Source organism: Rhodamnia argentea, chromosome 5, assembly GCF_020921035.1.
Source record: "Rhodamnia argentea isolate NSW1041297 chromosome 5, ASM2092103v1, whole genome shotgun sequence".
NCBI classification, from domain to species: domain Eukaryota; kingdom Viridiplantae; phylum Streptophyta; class Magnoliopsida; order Myrtales; family Myrtaceae; genus Rhodamnia; species Rhodamnia argentea.
This window is the reverse complement of record NC_063154.1, coordinates 32,010,854-32,029,438: the sequence shown is the minus strand read 5'-3', so window position 1 is coordinate 32,029,438 and position 18,585 is coordinate 32,010,854. Positions and strand designations below refer to the sequence as shown.

At 39.1% G+C, this 18,585-nt stretch overlaps 1 protein-coding gene across 1 annotated transcript in view; it reads left to right on the top strand.

Annotated features, from left to right (window-relative positions):
- The window catches only part of LOC115745815, a 110,828-nt gene extending 93,649 nt beyond the window's left edge, over positions 1-17,179 (top strand). The window contains exons 8-12 of the mRNA XM_048279801.1: positions 11,977-12,693; positions 14,390-14,875; positions 15,749-16,204; positions 16,741-16,928; positions 17,083-17,179. Of these exons, the coding sequence (XP_048135758.1) occupies positions 11,977-12,693; positions 14,390-14,875; positions 15,749-16,204; positions 16,741-16,928; positions 17,083-17,179 (1,944 nt within the window). The remainder of the gene's footprint in view (positions 1-11,976; positions 12,694-14,389; positions 14,876-15,748; positions 16,205-16,740; positions 16,929-17,082) is intronic.
- Positions 17,180-18,585: the final 1,406 nt, after the last annotated feature.

Here is an 18,585-nt window from a genome sequence, read left to right as displayed (position 1 = left end):
AGGCTATCAACGTGTACAGCGGTCATTGCTTAGTCATAAAGTTACTTTTATATTTTGAATATGATTTCATTCATCCGTGCACAGAGCAAATTTAAGACTAGTACCTAATCAGTGTTTGTTCGATAGAGATAATGATGAAAAGATGGATTAGCAGTAACACAGTAGCAGTAGAAAAGCATGAAATGACCATTTGCTATGGCAAAGGGCAAAAGGACGGATTACTCATCAATATTTATCTGTCGGTGGTGAAGTAAATGATGGAGACATGGATTTTGGTGATGTGCTTGGCTCCAGTAAAGAAATAATAATGCAGAAAATCATCTATTTCTATGCCTAATGATTGGGTTCATTCTTTTAAAAAGACAAATTTGTTTCTTCAAATTTTGGCTCCGATGGCAACTAGGAACGTCCTTCACTTATGTGTGATGGATTTTCCTAAGCCATGGTTATAGGCAAGGTCGAGCTGATATTTTCTATTTTTATTATTTTACAATTGTTCAACTCAAAATAGCTCATCTTTTCTATCCTTTCTTATTTTTCTCATTATGTGTGCTTATATTATGGTCTTTCACATTCATACATTGCTTGTTCAAATATGCATACGGGCATACAATTCTCTTTGCATTCTTCAAGGAATATATCGAGGGAAATAATCAAATTACTACTCTTGGGCATTAAGACAAATCGTGTATGGTAAAACCGAAGATCCATCACATCTTGTCAAAAAGAGAATGACTAAATTACATTAATCTTATTCTATGCCAAGTCCGATGTGCAATTAAAAAGTTTGGTTATGTCGATTGTTTTTTTATAAGCCATATTTTTTCTCGTACTGCTATCTTTTAGCCGGTGTGAAATTGAATCGCATTTTTTTTTTATGAAGGGCAAGTACTTGAAAATATGAGTTCCTATTGACGATAAGCATTACACGGCGAATTATTTGGTGATAGCACTCAGCACTCTTAATCTATGCTTTCATTTTCCATGACACCATTACTAAAGTTATGATTCCATGATTGAACCATGCATGCCATAGGTGGGGGTCCGTATGTACTCTTTTGTATTATGGAGCTCTCTTTCGTTGGAAAATAGCTTTGCATGTTGCTCCTGCCCAGAAGATGCAATAATTGTACTAGATATTAAATAGCGGGATATCCCATCTCCCTCTCGACTCCACCATTAATAAAGATGCTTTTAATATAATAAAAAAAAGATAAATAGAAGAAAGTGAAGCGGCAAGCACAAGAGATTTTGGCTACAATATTGAAATAAATCAATAGATTAATGATAAGCCAACATGGCTATCACGAGATCTTTGGCAATAAAATATGCGGAGGAATCATGAAAGCTTTTATTGTTCTTACATATTTTTTTTTGGCACTCAAATCTCTTCGCCTTCTTCGTCCCTCTTCGTTCTTGCTCTGTCTCACTCTTTCTTCTCCTCCTTCCTTCTTTTCCGTTGTTCTTCCTCTGTCTCTTTGTTTTTTTTTTGGTTGCCTTTTGATTCGTGCATGATGTGCACAGTCAGCAAGCACATGTCGCTGTGAGCTCTGTTGACCTGGATGTACCATCGAGTTCCAGTCAATCCTCAAAATGTGCGCCCATCCGAGTCTGAATTAGTGGGTCCAATCTGCATTATTGGTGCGAGACTCAGCTTTTTCTTTGTCAGAAGAAAAATCAAAGAAAATTGCCGATGTTTGAGAACAATAGGAAAATTTTACATTAAACTCATATCAATAGGTAATTTTTAAAAGAGCAAGAACAGAGAGACAACAATCAAATTCAAACCATTTCAACATATGGCAATTTTATGATTGATATTTCACATTCTAATCTAATAATTGTGATTGGAATAAAGAATACACAACTTCAATTTTATTTTGTGAAAAAAATACATTAGAAGTATCATAACTTATGTACGGCGTTCACTTGAGTGTCATAACTTTCAAAATGTTCACTTAAATGCCATAACTTTCAAAAAATCGTTCCCTTAAGTGCTATGTCGGAGCAAAATCGTTCACTTGAGTGCTACAGCAACTTTTCCGATGTGCTACGTCTATTTTCCGGCGTGTTATAGTAACTTTCCCGGCGTGTCATGTCATCTTTTCCGTCGTCCACGTTAACATGGCACTAAAGTAAACGATTTTTGAAAGTTATGGCACTTAAGTGAACGTTTTGAAAGTTATGACACTCAAATGAACACCGTACAAAAGTTATGGCACTTATAGTGTACTTTTTCCTTATTTTGTGAACTGAGATTTTTTTTCACTTAAAAGGACTCCTCAACTTGAGCGGCTTTCTATCAACAAATCTAGAAAAGATAATACATGAAAAGTCAAGATTCATTTTCAATTAATGGTTGATACTAGTGAGATGTAAGGGTCTAAGTTAGTCTAAGTATAATGTACCAATAAGGAGAACGCTATCAAAAATTGACGTTCATTATATAATCTTTACATTGGCAAATCATGGAGATTCCCCGGCTCTTTAATTCTCAAAGTGGATGCCAAGAGGAAGTTGTCGCTTCAAGTGCCATCACTGCTCCCCCAACTATTCTCATTTAATCTCTCTCTCTCTCTCTCAGAGTCACAATTATCCTAATTACAGCAATCTTACGTATGCTCAGATGCTTGTCCAGTAGTGAGGGACGAAAAGAAGTGGAGGTGGACACTAGTGATGGTGTCTGGTCAAGTAAAGCAACCGTAGTAAAATGCAGAAAAGCCATTCATTTCTAGAAGGGGGACTTTCGTGTCACCATGGATGATCCCCGTTCACTTCCTAAAACAATTTTTAATAAAGAGATGCGTTTAATGATGATACAAAATTTTTATTTTTGAAATAAAAATTTATTTAATAAGATCATAAAATTACCATGGTGATCGATGACCAATGATTGGAGATCGACGGATGGCGGTCAGGCGACTGGTGAATTGTGATTGGCGGATGGACATTGATGACAAGAAGAGTTTTTATTTTTGTTTTTGTTGCAAAAATAGAAAAATAGATAATTTGTACTTGTTATTTCTATTCCAAACCTACTTCTGAGTTAAAAATTTGTTCAAAAAATAAAAATAAATAAAAATATGTACAAACGAATTTCTATTCTAAATCTATTCTCAAAAATAAAATAAAAAATAAAAAATATATATAAACAGAATGATTATCCCATGTCTAAGCTCCCACCACTACCCCCGATTACTCTCTCTTTCTATTTCTCTCTCTCCCTCTCCCTCTCCCACAACTGCCCTAGTTGAAGCAGTCTTTCTAGATGGTTTTCCATGAGCAGTAGAAGGAAAGACCTGGAGACTTGGACATCAGTGACGGTGACTGATCAAGGAACAACAAAATTGCAAAAAAATCATCCATTTCTATCCCTGGATGGAGGTGACCGACTTGTGCAGTGATCTCTCTTTGTATTTTTACCTTTTGGCGAGTGTGTACGTCGGGGCTGTCTGCTTACCATTCAACTTCCCAAGTGTAGCTCCATCCATTCCCATCTTCTCTTTTTTCCCTAGTATTAAAACTCAGCCGTTTATTATAAACCAAAGCTTTTCAGGAAAATGTTGCTGATTTTTTTCGTTCCCCGTCTTTCGAAAACGAGAGAAAAATTAGGTTCGTCAATGATGAAAACCCGCATATCTTTACTTGTCAATAATTGCATGTCTTTGGAAAATTTAAAACCGATTTGGGATGACTGCAATATTTGAAAAGTGAATGTTAAAAGTGAAAGACTCCAAATAGACCCAAACATTTGAAAGGAAAGGGGGAAACTTCAATCGGAATGAGAGACCAGGAAAATAAAGAACGGCAAACGTTTAATTTAGGTAGAAGTTTTGACCTAACAATTCTAACTGAAGTTAGGTTGACAGTCTAATCTATAAATTTGCTTAATTGTAATGTTACTTCTATATTTTAAATATGATCTCGTTGATCCGTGCAAGGATCAGGTTTAGGACTAGTAGCTAATCAAAGGTTGTCCATTAACAGTGGAGGGCAAGCTGAGTGGATGGATTATGACTAGCATATTAGCAGTGGAAAAAGGACGAAAGGGCTATTTGCGGTGGCAAATGATGAAATGATAGATAATTCATTAATATCTGTCTATTTACGGTCGAGGAAAGGATGGAGGCATAGACATTGATGGTAGTGACTGGTCCAGTAAAAGAGTAATAATGCAGAAAATCATCAATTTTCTATGCCCAAGGAATTGACTGGTGTTTCGTTAAGGTTAAACTAAGGTTAGGTTTAGGAGCTCCACCCATCTCCCATTTATTTCTCGTGGTTTGAGCCTATGCTGGAAAATGATATATTCCATGCCCATTGACTAGTATTTATGACTTGATTGTCATATCTTTCAATTGATCACTTAAGTATAATAATTTTAAATGCTGAAAATTTGAACGTGACATGACACTTGAGATAAAACACTTTTAAAAGGTTATGACAATTAATTGATGATTTAAGTATATTGTGTTACAATTTTTTGTTTTGTCGAATCGTGTTACACATGTTGCCCTATTGATTCGTGTTTTTGGTCAGTTTCGAGTTGCAGCAGTGTTCTACCAAGCAGCAACCTAAGTAATTAACTGATGTTTAGTTAAGATATTAACTAAGGTTAGATTACAGGCCTTTCCTTTTTTCGCTAAAATAGATTTGTCTTCGTCGCTCCCCTTCCTTCATCCTCATCTGCACTCAAAATCTCTTGGCCTTCTTCGTCTCCCGTCGTTCTTGCTCTGTTTCGCTCTTCTCCTCATGTGCCCTCAAATCTCTGTTTCGTTCTTGCTCCCTTTCCTGCATCCTCATTTTTTTTAACTGAAATCCCTTGGCCTTCTTCGTCTCCCATCCACCGTTCTTGCTCTGTTTCGCTCTTCTCCTCATTTGCACTCAATTCTCTGTTTCTTTCTTGCTCCCCTTCCTTCTCCCATCGCCCTTGCTCTGTTTCCCTCTTCTCCTCCGCACAACCATTCTTCTTCCTCCTCGGCTGCTTCTTCTTCTTCTTCATTATCTGCTGCTCCTTTTCATCACATCACTCTCTCTATTTTCGCGCTCTTTGTTTCTCGGACAAAAAATCAAAGAAAAATGTGTGCCGATTGTGTCGTTTCAATTGCATGGGATGCCTTCAAGATCGTGTTTTTTCCCATCAAGCGTCGATTCGAATACGTCACGTGCTCCACGAGATACGCCGGCGATCTTCGGAGGGAAACCAACAATCTGGAGCACGAGCTTGCCAGGGTCCGCAATGCCGCGGAAGTGGCCACAAACAATCTTCGGAAAACCCACGAATGGGTCGAAAAGTTTCTGGCAAGTGCTGAGGCGGCCTTGAGGGAGGCGCAAGGCCTGTTGGGCGAATTTGAAGAGGCGAGCAAGACATGCTGCCGTGGGACTCTTCCAGACCCCAATTGTCGCTATCAGTTCAGCAGGAAGGCCAAGCACATGACCGATGACATTATGAATCTCATTCAAGCAAACAGTAACAAGGAGATCTACTTCAGCGGTCCTGCCAGGAGAGAAGGCAATGATGCGACGGCCTCCGTTTTATCTGCCTCGATGTCCGTTAAGCTTAGGGACCATGGCGTCTTCGAATCCAGAGTTTCGATGATACGGAACATCATGGACGCTCTTGCTGATAACAGCAAGAGCGTGGTCGGGGTTTACGGGATGGGCGGGGTGGGCAAGTCCACCCTTTTGGAGGATGTCAAAAGGATACTAATCGAAGAGAGGTCGTTTGATTGGGTCGCTAAGGCCGACGTGTCGAAAAATCCAAACATCCATACGATTCAAGGAGATATTGCGGATGCCTTGGGTCTTACTGACATAAAAAACAAAGAGACTATCAGTGCGCGAGCGGAACTTCTGCACAGGAGGTTGAAAGAAGAGGAGAGGGAGAAAAAGAAGGTCCTCATAATACTGGACAACCTTTGGGAGAAGCTGGACTTGAAATCAGTCGGCATTCCTTGCGGACATGACAACAAAGCCATAGGATGCAAGTTGTTGTTGACGTCGAGAGATCAACATCTTTTGCAAAGGGAAATGGGCTGCGACAGGGAGTTCCCCCTTCGTGGGCTGGAGAAGGAAGAGGCAAGAGCTTTGTTTGAGAGAACGGTGGGAGACAAAGTTCACGATAACGAGTTCAAGCCCTGGGTGGAAGTAGCACTCCACAGATGTGCAGGTGTGCCTTTCCTGATTGTTGCAATGGCAAAACGTTTTAAAAATGCTGAATTATTTGAATGGAGGGACGCTTTGAGAAACATGGAGAAGTTTAACCGTGAAGAAATCAATAGTTTGATAGATGACATGTTGGAATGGAGTTATGATAAATTAAAAGATGAGGCTAAGGCATTATTGCGACTCTGCGTTGTTTACAGTGTCTCCAAGCCCTCTCTTGAAAACTTGGTGAGGTACGGCTTCGGTTTGGGGTTCTTTCAACAAGTCAGCAGAATGGAACAAGCTAGAGATAGGTTGCACACACATATCCGTGCTCTTCAGGCCTCCGCCCTTCTGTTAGATAGCGAAGACGTTGGTGGTTTCAAGATACATGACTTAGTTCGCGAGTTTGTTGCCTCTGTCTCTTCGAGAGATCAGCACCCTCTTCTCGTGTTGGAAGATAAAGTGAAGCCATTAACAGAGTCGCCGGAGAACAAGCTCGAAAGTTGTGAGGCAATGTGCTTTTCCAGCATGAAAGAGCTTCCACAAGAATTAAATTGCCCCAAATTGCGCATCCTTTTGCTGTCCACAAACAACGGTTCTATTCATATCCCAGATTCATATTTCAACTCCATGAGGAATCTCATGGTCTTAAATCTTACTAGCATACGTCTCACTTGCTCTCCTCGGCCGTTTCAATTCTTGGTGAACTTACACACCCTGTGCCTTAAGAATTGTTCATTTGAGGATGTGGCCATTCTTGGCGATCTAAAAGAGTTGCAGATTCTCAGCATTGTGAACTCCAAAATTCAGCGATTGCCAAAAGAAATTGGGCAATTGGTAGAGCTCAGGTTGTTAGAATTGATCCTATGTTCAAATCTTGAGATAATTGAACCGGGTGTACTTGAAAGCTTGACCAACTTGGAGGAGTTGTACATAGATCGTAGCTTTGATCAGTGGAATGCCGTGGAGCAAACTCCAGCAACAAATGCCGATCTTATTGAATTGAATAACATGAAGAATCTCCGCACTCTGCATGTATTCATTCGCAATCCAAGTGCGCTCCCAAGGGATCTAGATGTGGAGAAGTTAACCAAGTACAAAATCCGAATAGGTGCTGCATGGCGCTGGAGAGAGTACAAAGGATCGAGGACATTGGAGCTGGAGTTGAATTCAAAAAGCGATATTCTTCAGGAAAAATGCATACAAAGTGTCTTGCGCAAAACCGACAATCTGTTTTTGAAAAATTTGAACGGAATTGAGCAAAGTATCTGCCGGTTATCCCAAGAAGGTTTTTCACAATTAAAGCATCTAGAGGTCGAGGGTAGTTCCTCCCTCCATTACATCCTCGACTGCTCTTCCCTTCCCACTTTTAAGACGTTGGAGTCATTAGGTCTCGAGCGTCTCGTCAATTTGGAGAAGATATACCACAACCATATCTCCACTGAGTCCTTCCGTGCATTAAAAGTAGTACGAGTTGAAGGTTGCCACAAGATGGAAGTTCTATTTCCTTGTTCAGTGGTGAGACAACTTCCACATCTAGAAAAGATTGAAGTTGTCGATTGCAAGTTAATGCAGGGGATTGTAGAGGTTGATGATGATCGTGGAAAATTTGAGTTGCCTAAATTGCGCGTATTGAAATTGCGTAACTTGCCAAATATCCAGAATTTTATCACCGGCGGTTTGTCTCCTTCGAGTAGTACATCAGACGACCAAGTTGGCACTCAAATTGCATTCTTCAATGGACGACAGGTAACTTTCTATTAAAAGAAGATTAATTGTTAATTACTTTTTCCTCCCTTTGCTAATTAGATGTAGCACATATTATGATGCCTATTCATTTTGTTATGTTCAGTTTATTTTCTTCATAATTGCCTTGTCCGTTCATGCCTTCCTTGCAATTAGATAAAGCAAAATCTTCCGATTCTCCTAATTGAGTAGAAATTCAACTAATTGAATGAAATCCATGTAAATTTAGTTTGTGAGAGAGGTTGCGAGTTCTTTTAAATTTACATTCTGCAAGCTTATCGATATTAGTTGGGTTTCATAAAGCAAAATTGAAGGGGATGTTTTTGGCATTAAATCATAAGTAAAGTTATTTATACTCCTTCAAAATGGATTCCATAGTTATTTATACTCCTTTGAAATGGATTCCATTGAATCTAGTTACTTAACTTTGTTATTATCCCAAAAAAAATGTATAATATGCTAACCTAATTGATGCACGTTTTTCATTTTATGTGTATTGTGCTTAAATAAGAACTTAGTCATTGCATAGGCTCCATAATTGTAAGAGCACAAAATTTCGTGCGTGTTCACTCACGCGTACAGCATGGATAGAGATATATTTGTATGGACTTTTGGCATTTGATATCTTGTTTAAATCAGTGGGGCCCAAGACTCTCGTAATATGATAGTTTCCTTGTTGGTAAAGAATCGTGGAAATACAATTTGTGGGCCCTACACGCTCTTAATGTCTGAGTACTAGTACTTCTCATTAGACACACTGGCCAAGCATTGCATATTTCGTTGGGTTTGCTTTATTTTACGGACGGAATAAAACCGGCTCACTAATCAAATTAAGCTCCGCATTGCAAGTTCTTTGCCACAGGAAAGACTGTAAACTAGAAACGATATTATTATCTTGATTTTCTTACTCTGCTTTTTTTTTTTTTAATCATTCTTTCTTTTTCCCTTTTTGTTGAACTCAGTAATTCCCCCCACCCCTCGGTACTCATCTATATTTACATCTTGGAAGCCCCTAAGTTCATAATTATGTTTAATCTCTTATTCCGTGAGTGACTACCGCGGGTTGACTTTTCGAGATTGGAGATATTAGAAATCAGCGGCTCGGGTAACCTCGGTTTTATGTTCTTCCCATCCATGGTTAAATCTGTCATAAACCTGAGAAAACTAAGTGTAAGCAATTGCAAGAAGATGGAAGCGATCATGATGGAGGAAAAAGGGTTGGGAATGGAAGCATCAGAAACTCTTGCATTCCCGATGCGTAACGTTACGTCAAAATATTAAATATAACAAAAGGATTAAAATATGCAAGAGACAAAGCATAGCCAAAATAAAAACTAACTAAATTACTTTTAAAGTGTGCTTCGGTTATAAAATTTTAAAAGAAAACGAGCAGTGTACAAGCACGAGTGTTGAAAGTTGCTGACATGTTTTATGAGTCGCAATTTCCTATTTTTAATTTCTCTGAAAATAGTTTCCATAAAGATGGTAGAATATCTCTCGTGGTATCTGCACAAAACATGAATGGGTAATACAATTGCAGAACAGGATTTGTAAAAGCTTTCCGAGATTTAGAAGAAACTTAAAACTCTCAGCAACCTCTCATATACAATATCTTCTTCTTCTTCTTCTTTTTCCCCATGATCGAAGGAAGTGGCGCAATTAGGGTCGTGGTCCGGGGCTTTTGGAAATCACCCCTTTGAGTTATCGCATGCACTGCAAGACCATTCTTATGAAACTCTTGTTAAAGAAATAAAATACATTTCGGCTGAGTCATCCGACTCGTTGAGTGGATAGCGGAAGAACGTTTCAATGGAAAGCAATATAAGCCGTTCACCTAAAATGTTGCCTATGCAGCCAAAGGGGCTGTGAAAATGGGCCCTCCCACAAGATTAATACGCCGACTTTGATAGATAATCTTAATCTTTTAAAATTGAGACAGAATCATCAATTTTGTGTATTCATAATTTACATTTTGACACTCATTTATATTTATATCTTGGAAGTTCATGAATCGTAATTCTACTGAATCACCAATTTTGCGAGCGAATACCCGCAGGTTGCATTTCCTAGCTTGGAGACATTAGACATCACTAGCGTGGATAACATCAAGATGGTATGGGGCATTCAAGCTGCTGCGTATTCTTTCCCCAAGCTAAAATCGCTTTGTGTGTATCAATGCAATAAGCTAAAGTGTGTATGGGATAAGGAACTCCACCATCAAGTTAAATTCCAGTGTCTACATTCTATTCGCATTTCCTCCTGCAAGAGCCTCACCTCTCTATTTCCAGCCTCGATAGTTAGAGACCTAACACAACTTCAGGAGCTGGAGATCCGTGAATGTGGCATTGCAGAACTCATCGAGAAGGAAGAAGGAGTAAGAGTTCCCAGGTTTGATTTCCCAAAGTTAACCTCCCTCCAACTTGAGCATCTTACAGAGTTGAAGTGTCTCTACACCGGAACACATACTTCCCATTGGCCAGCATTAAAGACCTTGAGGGTGGATGGCTGTAACAAAGTAGACATACTTGCTACCCAAATTGAGAATGAGATGCCACGTCATAAACAACCTCTCTTCTTGATAGAAAAGGTACGACCCAAGATTATTTGTTTTGATTCAATGGTGGATATTTGAAGTGATCCTTGTGGCCACAACTAAGCATCTCATACAAGTAGCTCCACATATGAAGATGTAAACTGTAAGACTCACCTTGATACCATAGAAATATTTCAACATTGAAACATCGCATTGTCAGACGAATCAAATGCATTTTCGTTAATCCCATTTTATTTAAGATTTAGGCTGATTCTTATGGTTTAGCTCTCTCCTAAATGCTTCAAAGATGAAAACACGTGGCATGTGTTGTGATCTTACCATCCTACAAGTGTGTTGTATAATTTGGATTAAAGATTACCGATGCAAAGCTAAAAACGGAAAGATGTGACGTTAATATTGACATTAATCACCGAACTTTGTGCAATTGTGACCGTAATTGATGCAGACATTATTTTCACAACGGATATATCTTTAGAAACGTGGATGTAAGGAGTTAAGTTTAATATGGTTACAAGTCAAATTTAAAAGATTAGTGATAATGGGTCTTTTGACGTGGGAACATTTCCTTCCGTTGAATCACATAAGACTCAACATTTTAAAATACAGTTATTGTGTGCGATATGCGGGACTAAAGTCATAACACCTGAGTACTCTTTTAAATAAGCCGGCTTTAAGTTCTGATTTGATTATTCTCTCGGGGCACATTCCCTAATCTCCAAGAGTTCAAATTGGATTTATGCGAACGGATGGAGATATGGCATGGGGATTTTCATGATGAAGAATTCTTCTGCAAGCTTAGAGTTCTTGAGCTTTGTCATCTCTCCAAGGAATCTGCAACATCTACAAGTCGTTTTGTTGAGAGTTTAACCAACTTGGAAGAGCTAGTCATACGTGAATCTTATCTAGAAGAGCCAAGCAGCAATGTGGAAGCCATGGAAAGCCCTAGTCAAGAGCAAAAAGTAATATTACCCTTTTCAAGACAAATCAAACATTTGAAGGCTCTAAATGTGTCGGATTGTGATGGGTTATCAAGTATGTTTACACCGACAATAGCTGAAAATTTGGTGGCTCTCACAAAATTGAGGATAAGTAATTGCAGGATATTGACGGAAGTTATTAGTGACGAGGGAAGTAAGGAGGGGCATGAAGTGGCTTTCCATCATTTGAAATGTATGGAGCTTGATGGGTTGATAGAGTTGAAATGTTTCGGCTCAAGTGGATGCGCTTTAATATTCCCTCTCTTGGAAGATGTCATTTTGAATGTATGTCCCAACATGAAGTTCTTCTCCGAGGGGCCAATAGAGGCACCAAAGCTGGATAGAGTAAAAGTAGATATGATTAGACGGTTTGGACAAACAGAGTACCAGTATTTTTGGAATGAAAACCTCAACATGACCATCCAAAATATGTTTAAAGAAATGGTATGCATCGGCTACTAAATTTTGTGCAATTGGTTGTTTTTGATCAACGACGAAGTAAATGCTTTTGGCTAACTAGAATTTTACGTTTAATGATGCATTTTCCGACAGGCTACGGTTGCTAAGGCTGAGTTTGTGCGGCTGTTTGAGTTCCCCGAGCTCGTTGGAAAGTGGCACAACGAACATAATCCCGTCAATTCATCTTGGCAATTAAAAACCCTGGTGGTGGATAAGTGTCCCTCATTTATCAATGCTATGCCATCCAAATTAATGCTTGTTTTGGAGAAAATGACGAGCTTGCAAGTGCGCAATTGCGAATCTTTGGAAGAAATATTCGATCTTAAAGGGCTTGAGGCTATGGAAAGCACTCGGGTGCTACCTCGCTTACGAGAGTTGAACTTCATCGGTCTACCAAAGTTGAGGCAACTATGGAACAAAGATCTTCAAGGAACGAGGCGCTTCAATGCTCTATCTTCTTTGATTCTTTATAAATGCAGCAACTTGACACATGCTTTCACTCCATCAATGGCTTGGTGCCTTGCCAATTTAGAATATATGGAAATAAAGGAGTGTGATCAAATGGAAGGAGTGATCGAAGAGAAAGAAGGGCAGGGCAGCGCAATGGAGAAGATTATGTTCCCAAGGCTCGGTCGGATGATACTGGAATCGTTGCCCAATTTGACTAGTTTCCTATCGGGAAAGAATCATGTGCTAAATTGTCCCAAATTATATTATCCGAGGATTGCCCACTGCCCCAAAATGAGAAGTTTGACTTGGCAGTCTTCAATGGATATCGACCATAACACGCCTTCACTTTTCACTCCACAGGTTAGTCTCTTTTTCTAAATCCAATGCTTTTGTTTTTCAAATAAATCATCTAGTCAAATGAATGCACGCGTCACATGAAACAATTTTTGTCCCAGAGCAATGTAACATCCGATTTTGGTTTTTTGTTTGTGTAAAAAAAAATATCCTCGGAACACGGCATCAATCAAGGATAAGAAATTGGTTTCCTCTTACACCCACTTTTTGCCAGTGGTTGGATCCGAATCTTCTCAATGTAGAACTAGTAAATTGAGCCAATTTGCTTTTTCTAAGATCATAACATAGGTCATTTATTCAAGTTGTTATGTTGCCCATGCCTATTTCGAATTAATTTTCTTCCAGTACAAAAATTTCCATAAATAATAAAGACAAAACTTGAAGAAATAATCTATGTAACGAAAAGACGCATTGAATAGTATTGGACTCGAGTTGCAAATCAATTGTAGTGGTACTGTATTAGATTATAAAAAATGTTTGAGAAAATGGAATAATTATGATAATAATGACTATGATAATAATAATAATTAAACAGAGAAGGAAAAAGAGCTGTTGGAATTCAGATGGCGCAAAGTCTTTTTTGTCAACTCTTGCGTTGGACGGTTGGACCAAAAGCTCTGTCTCCCATTTCTTTGACCCGCGTCTTTGTTTCTCCTTGTTCTTTTTTTTTTTTCCAGCTTTCTTTCTCGGATTTGGTGGGGTTCATTGCGTGATTAGCGGGGGAGACTTCACCTTTTTTTACGATTGTAGGAGGGGAAAATTCAAAAGAAGCACACCTAGCAAATTTCGAAATTCCCCCAGCCCTAGAGAGTAAAATGGCACGTGAGACGCACGTGGTCGCTGGTTGGCAAAGATTTAAGACAAGTACTATTTCGAAATCAACAATTTCAGGGCTTTTTTTTTTTTTATTTAAGACAAATACCATTTTGAAAGTTCGTTTGCGAGGGGTTTGAAGTTTTCCCATAGAGGTTGGCTTTGTTGTTATGCGGGTCATGAATTTTAACAAGCATATTGATCTCAGCCATTGATCTATATATATATAATCATCTTCCAAGTCCATGCTATAACAAGCAAATAAACACCATAGTACAGAGTACTTTCACTTCCGTACACATGATACTAACATAATGTAACCGATTCGCTTTTGTTAATAATTTCTGGATTTTTCTAAATCTAGTAGAGATGAAAATGGGAAGTTAAACCTTACAAAAAAAAAAAGGGAATTTAATTTTTTTGAACTGCACCCATCAGCGGGGCATTGGAGCCAACATTAGGAAGAGAGAAGAAGAATATGTATACAAATCTCGACCGAATTGAAGCACGTGTGTCAAACCCGCTTTGAACCGTGCTTGAAGTTCATTCATTCCTTGAAAGCAAATAAATCTAAGAAATTCTCAACTCATGAAAAGATTAGCGCAACCAACTTTGTTATTGATGAGTGTGAACAAATCTGACAAACTGCATGTTAATATTCATCATTGCAACTTTCCAACAATTAAAGGGATGCTTAATGTACTAGTGATTATCTGAATGCATTTATCATAGCTGAAATGAAAGCATCAATTAGCCCCTCCCTGTTTATGTCACTAGCAAGCTCTTGCATCTCATGATTTGTGAGAGCTAGGGAACTTTGGAAATTCGTTCTTCGAGATCACAATTCAATATGATCACACTCATTGTATCATTTTTCTCAATATGGCAGGTACAATTTCTTGGGCTCAGGCACATGGTTCTCTCTCACATGGACAATTTAAGCAAAATATGGCCCGACAATCCTCAAGAAACTCTCACTTTTGGCTCTCTTATGAAAGTGAAGACCAAAAACTGCGAGAGCCTTGAAAATCTGTTTCCGCATTGGGTGGCTACAAGTCTAACCCAACTTGAGAAGCTTCGAGTGGAATCTTGTAGGATCGAGGAAATAGTCGCTAATGGAGACAACACTCGACACTCCAATATTGCTCGAGTTCTTTTTCCAAAACTAACCTCTTTGGTGTTACATGATATGCCACAACTCAAGACCTTTTGCCCTAATTTGCCCACTTTGAATTGGCAATTCTTGAAGGAGTTGCGAGTGACCCACTGTGATAAATTGAACATGTTGTCTTTTGCGGCATCCATGAGCAAGTGGACTCGGAGAGATGATCAACAGGACCTTTCAAACCAAGAAGCGCACTCTTCGTTTGAGAGGGTATGATTTCATCTGCTTTTCCTCCATTTCTACTTAGTTCTTTAAAGTACCCACTAATCTCATGTCCTCTACGTAATCACGTCACGTTATGATAGTACAAAAAATATGATCTGTCTTGCCAATTAGTTTGTCGACAACATAAGATATTTTTAGTATCTCAAGTATACTTTTCATTTGTGGAAACACATACGATATTCCATTACGTAGAACTACAAAAATGATAACAGATTTTTGCTGACTACACGATATGTTCGTATTCTGATCTTATCTAATGGTGCTCCTTGGGGAAGTCAATGAGGATTTCACATGAGATCCCCCCATTGTTGACACGTCTTACATTGTACTTTTATGCTCTATTTTTTTCTACAAATTCTAAGAAAAATAAACTCAAAACTATTTTTTAACTTAATTCTTTAATTCACCCATTATATTTCATGTCCGCTACATAATCACGTAAGAATATAATACTATGGAGATCACGAAACCCCCTACCTATGAGTTTGCAAATGAGCACACTATCAAGTTTGTGGAACCCGTATTTTTCTTAGAAACATTATGAGTGCACCTCATTACAATATTTCCAAAGATGATAAACTTTTATTACCAAGATAAGATATTTCTAATAAAAGATGAATACAAAGAGCTAGAGGGCACTTGAATTTAGATTCGCTCTACCAACTTAATGTTACCAGTCTCTATTTGAGACTTTAAAACCTTAAGACTTGTATGCAAGGCTCTTGAGATTTAATGAACCGTAGGAAGATGACCACCTTTCATGTGAATCATCTAAATTAGGTTTAGGTTTTACAGCACTTCACTTATTGATGAACCTTTGTTGAATTTATTTCTCATGTTGCATTGGCAATTTGACAGGACTTTTCCAACTTAGAGAGACTTTTATTAGTCGCTAAGGATATTCAGATGATACAAAATGGGAAATTTCCCGATGACATCTTTGGCAAGCCAAAAGCACTAACATTGGCATGCTTCCATGATGAAAAGGCCACCTTTCCTCCTAGTTTCCTATTAGAGAGATTTCAGAATATGGAAAGTCTTGAGATCTTCCGTAGCTCTTTTGAAGATATATTCCCCGTCGGAGGGATTGTTGACGAGGGAAAACATCCAGTGCTTGAAAGTTTAAGAAAACTTAAGTTGAGCAAGCTACACAAGTTAAAGCGTGTGTGGAGGGAAGACTGTTTAGTGTCCAAAATTCTTCTGAGCATCAAAACACTTGAGGTCCGGGATTGTCCCGAGTTGACGGTACTATTTCCGGCCGTGACATCCTTTTGGAATTTGACGGAGTTGGTGGTGAATAATTCCTCTAGATTGGTACATCTAGGGACAGCTTCCGCGATCACAAATTTGGTGCATCTTTGGACGATGACTATAATAGGATGTGAAAGAATGAAAGAAGTAGTGGCAAAAGATGAAAATGAAGACATAAAAGTGATTTCTTTTAGGAATCTTCATATATTGAAACTCAAAAATATGCCAAGCCTAGAATGCTTCTCCTCCACGACAAGTTGCATCTTGAGGTTTCCATACTTGTGGTGTATTAAAGTGGAAGAGTGCCCCAAAATGAAGATCTTTTCTAAGGGTAGGCTAAGCACGCCAAGACTAAGTGATGGGACTCTGTTTGGATACGACTGGCGACGGAAGTGGGAGGGTAATCTCAATAGAGCCATACAAAAGTTGTCGGCATAAACAAATACATATGCGCAATAAAAAAATGAGGTAAAAGTGGATCCAATTGAAATTGATTTCTTTCCCAATTTTCATTTTCCCTTTGACCCCCCCGAGAGGAACAAGAAAAGTCGAATGAAGATGAGAGATAATTTCATCTTTCGTTTCTTTGCTTCGGTCAGGCGACGTTATCATCAACCCACCACATCGGATCTCGCCTCCATCCCTGCAAAGGATTCTTCGCGCGAGCTGAGCATGGTTTCTGCTCTTCGTCATCGTTGCTGGAGAGAAGACGAAAGCGCGATGCCGGATATGGCACCGCCGAGTCTAGACAGTCCATACGCACGCTCCTTCACACGTCATTTCTCCGGTATGCCAGAATTTCTTCCCATTTTCATGTCTTATTGCGTGTCAATTAGTTGAAGACGGAACCTGCTTTTCGTAAAACCTTCCTCAATCGTCGTCTTCTTCAGCTAGGGCTCCCTTTTTAAATTCCGTTTTTTCCCTTGCACCTGGGAGTGCAGATTGTGGCCGGTGAAGATAAAGGAGCTTTCCACACAAGCATGTGGCCTTCTTCTCTGCCCGTATGAGAGCATTCGCGAGAGAAACAAGTCTGTGTAGGGAGATCTCTGCGTATTTCATGCTAGTCGATGGAGATGATATTGTGTTCAAAGTCTCAAAGCTGGTGAGTACCGGAGTTATTTGATTGAGATTAATATTGGACATGCCGCTTCACGCCACTTGCGAAGGCCAATACGAATTGAAACTTTTGTGGCTTCCTTTTAAGCTGCGCTTGAGGGAATTGTAACAGCTTCAATTAAAATCTTCAATTCCATCCATAATCCAGTCATCGATGTCTTTGCTCTTTTTCCCCTGCGCTTGTGGTCTGTGTGGCTCAAGTTCATTTGTGTGTGTGGAATAGTGTATAGGACATGGAGAGCATAGATTTTTTTGACATTTGACTTCGGATTGCCGGCTAAGATTGATGGCTTTTCATTATATTGTTTACTGTATGTTAAAACTCATGAAACTAGCAACTACCACCTTTTATTCGCGGTGTGTGTGAATTGATTCTGTCATTAGTGTATGCTTACTATGTTTGGTCTTTATTCACCATATATTGGTTTTTTCAACCATGTACCTGGGGAAACTGCTGCTGTTCAATTCACTAGGAAAAGTATTCTGGAAAGCAAGCAAATTGCGACTGTCAGGTAATCAAACAGGCCATGGACGGTAAAGCTGAGGTGCTATGGACATGATCGGGGCATTTTTCTGCTGGTCTGCATGTGGAGGATGTTTGTGTGTTTACTCTCCTTGATAGGGATGATGTTGTGTGCAGAGTCTACATATTCACTAGTGCTGGTAAGGACTTGATTTACATTGATCGAGATGAACTCTGGAAGTGTCACTTTGGGTTTGTAAGGCTCATAATAATCCAGATGGGCAAAGTCATTAATTCCACATTCCAAATCTGAATGAACCGAAAAGAATGTGCTTCAGGATGTCCTTTTTGGTTTATGCATTCTTGTTATATTGATCTTCATTCTGCATTTGAAATTAAGTATCATAGTCTTATGAAGATTATGGGTTTTATTTTTCGCACATGGAATACCAAAGAGTTTTATGAGAAAATATGGTGAGAATCTCTCAAAAGGGATGCTTCTGAGAGTGTTGAATAGTGCAATTATTTGGCTTGCGAAAGTGGAAAAATGTGATGAGATGGTTTGATTATCAAAGGGTTGGAATGAATTCGCAGAGCATTACTCTCTCTGGGAGGCCCAATTTTTTATCTTCAAATCTGAAGGGATTCCATTTTCCATGAATCATATTCAATATGAGCACCTCTGAGATAGAATATCCGCCAATGAGTGGCAATTCGTGGAACCAAGCCTCAGCAGTTGTGGATTTGTCTCGCCCGAAATTGGAAGGTGCCGGTGATTGCCGTGATGCTTCTCTTGAGCTTGAAGTCTTGGGGGGTGCGTTCACCCAACTGTCCTTGGATTCGTCAGGCAATGGAATCTGATCAG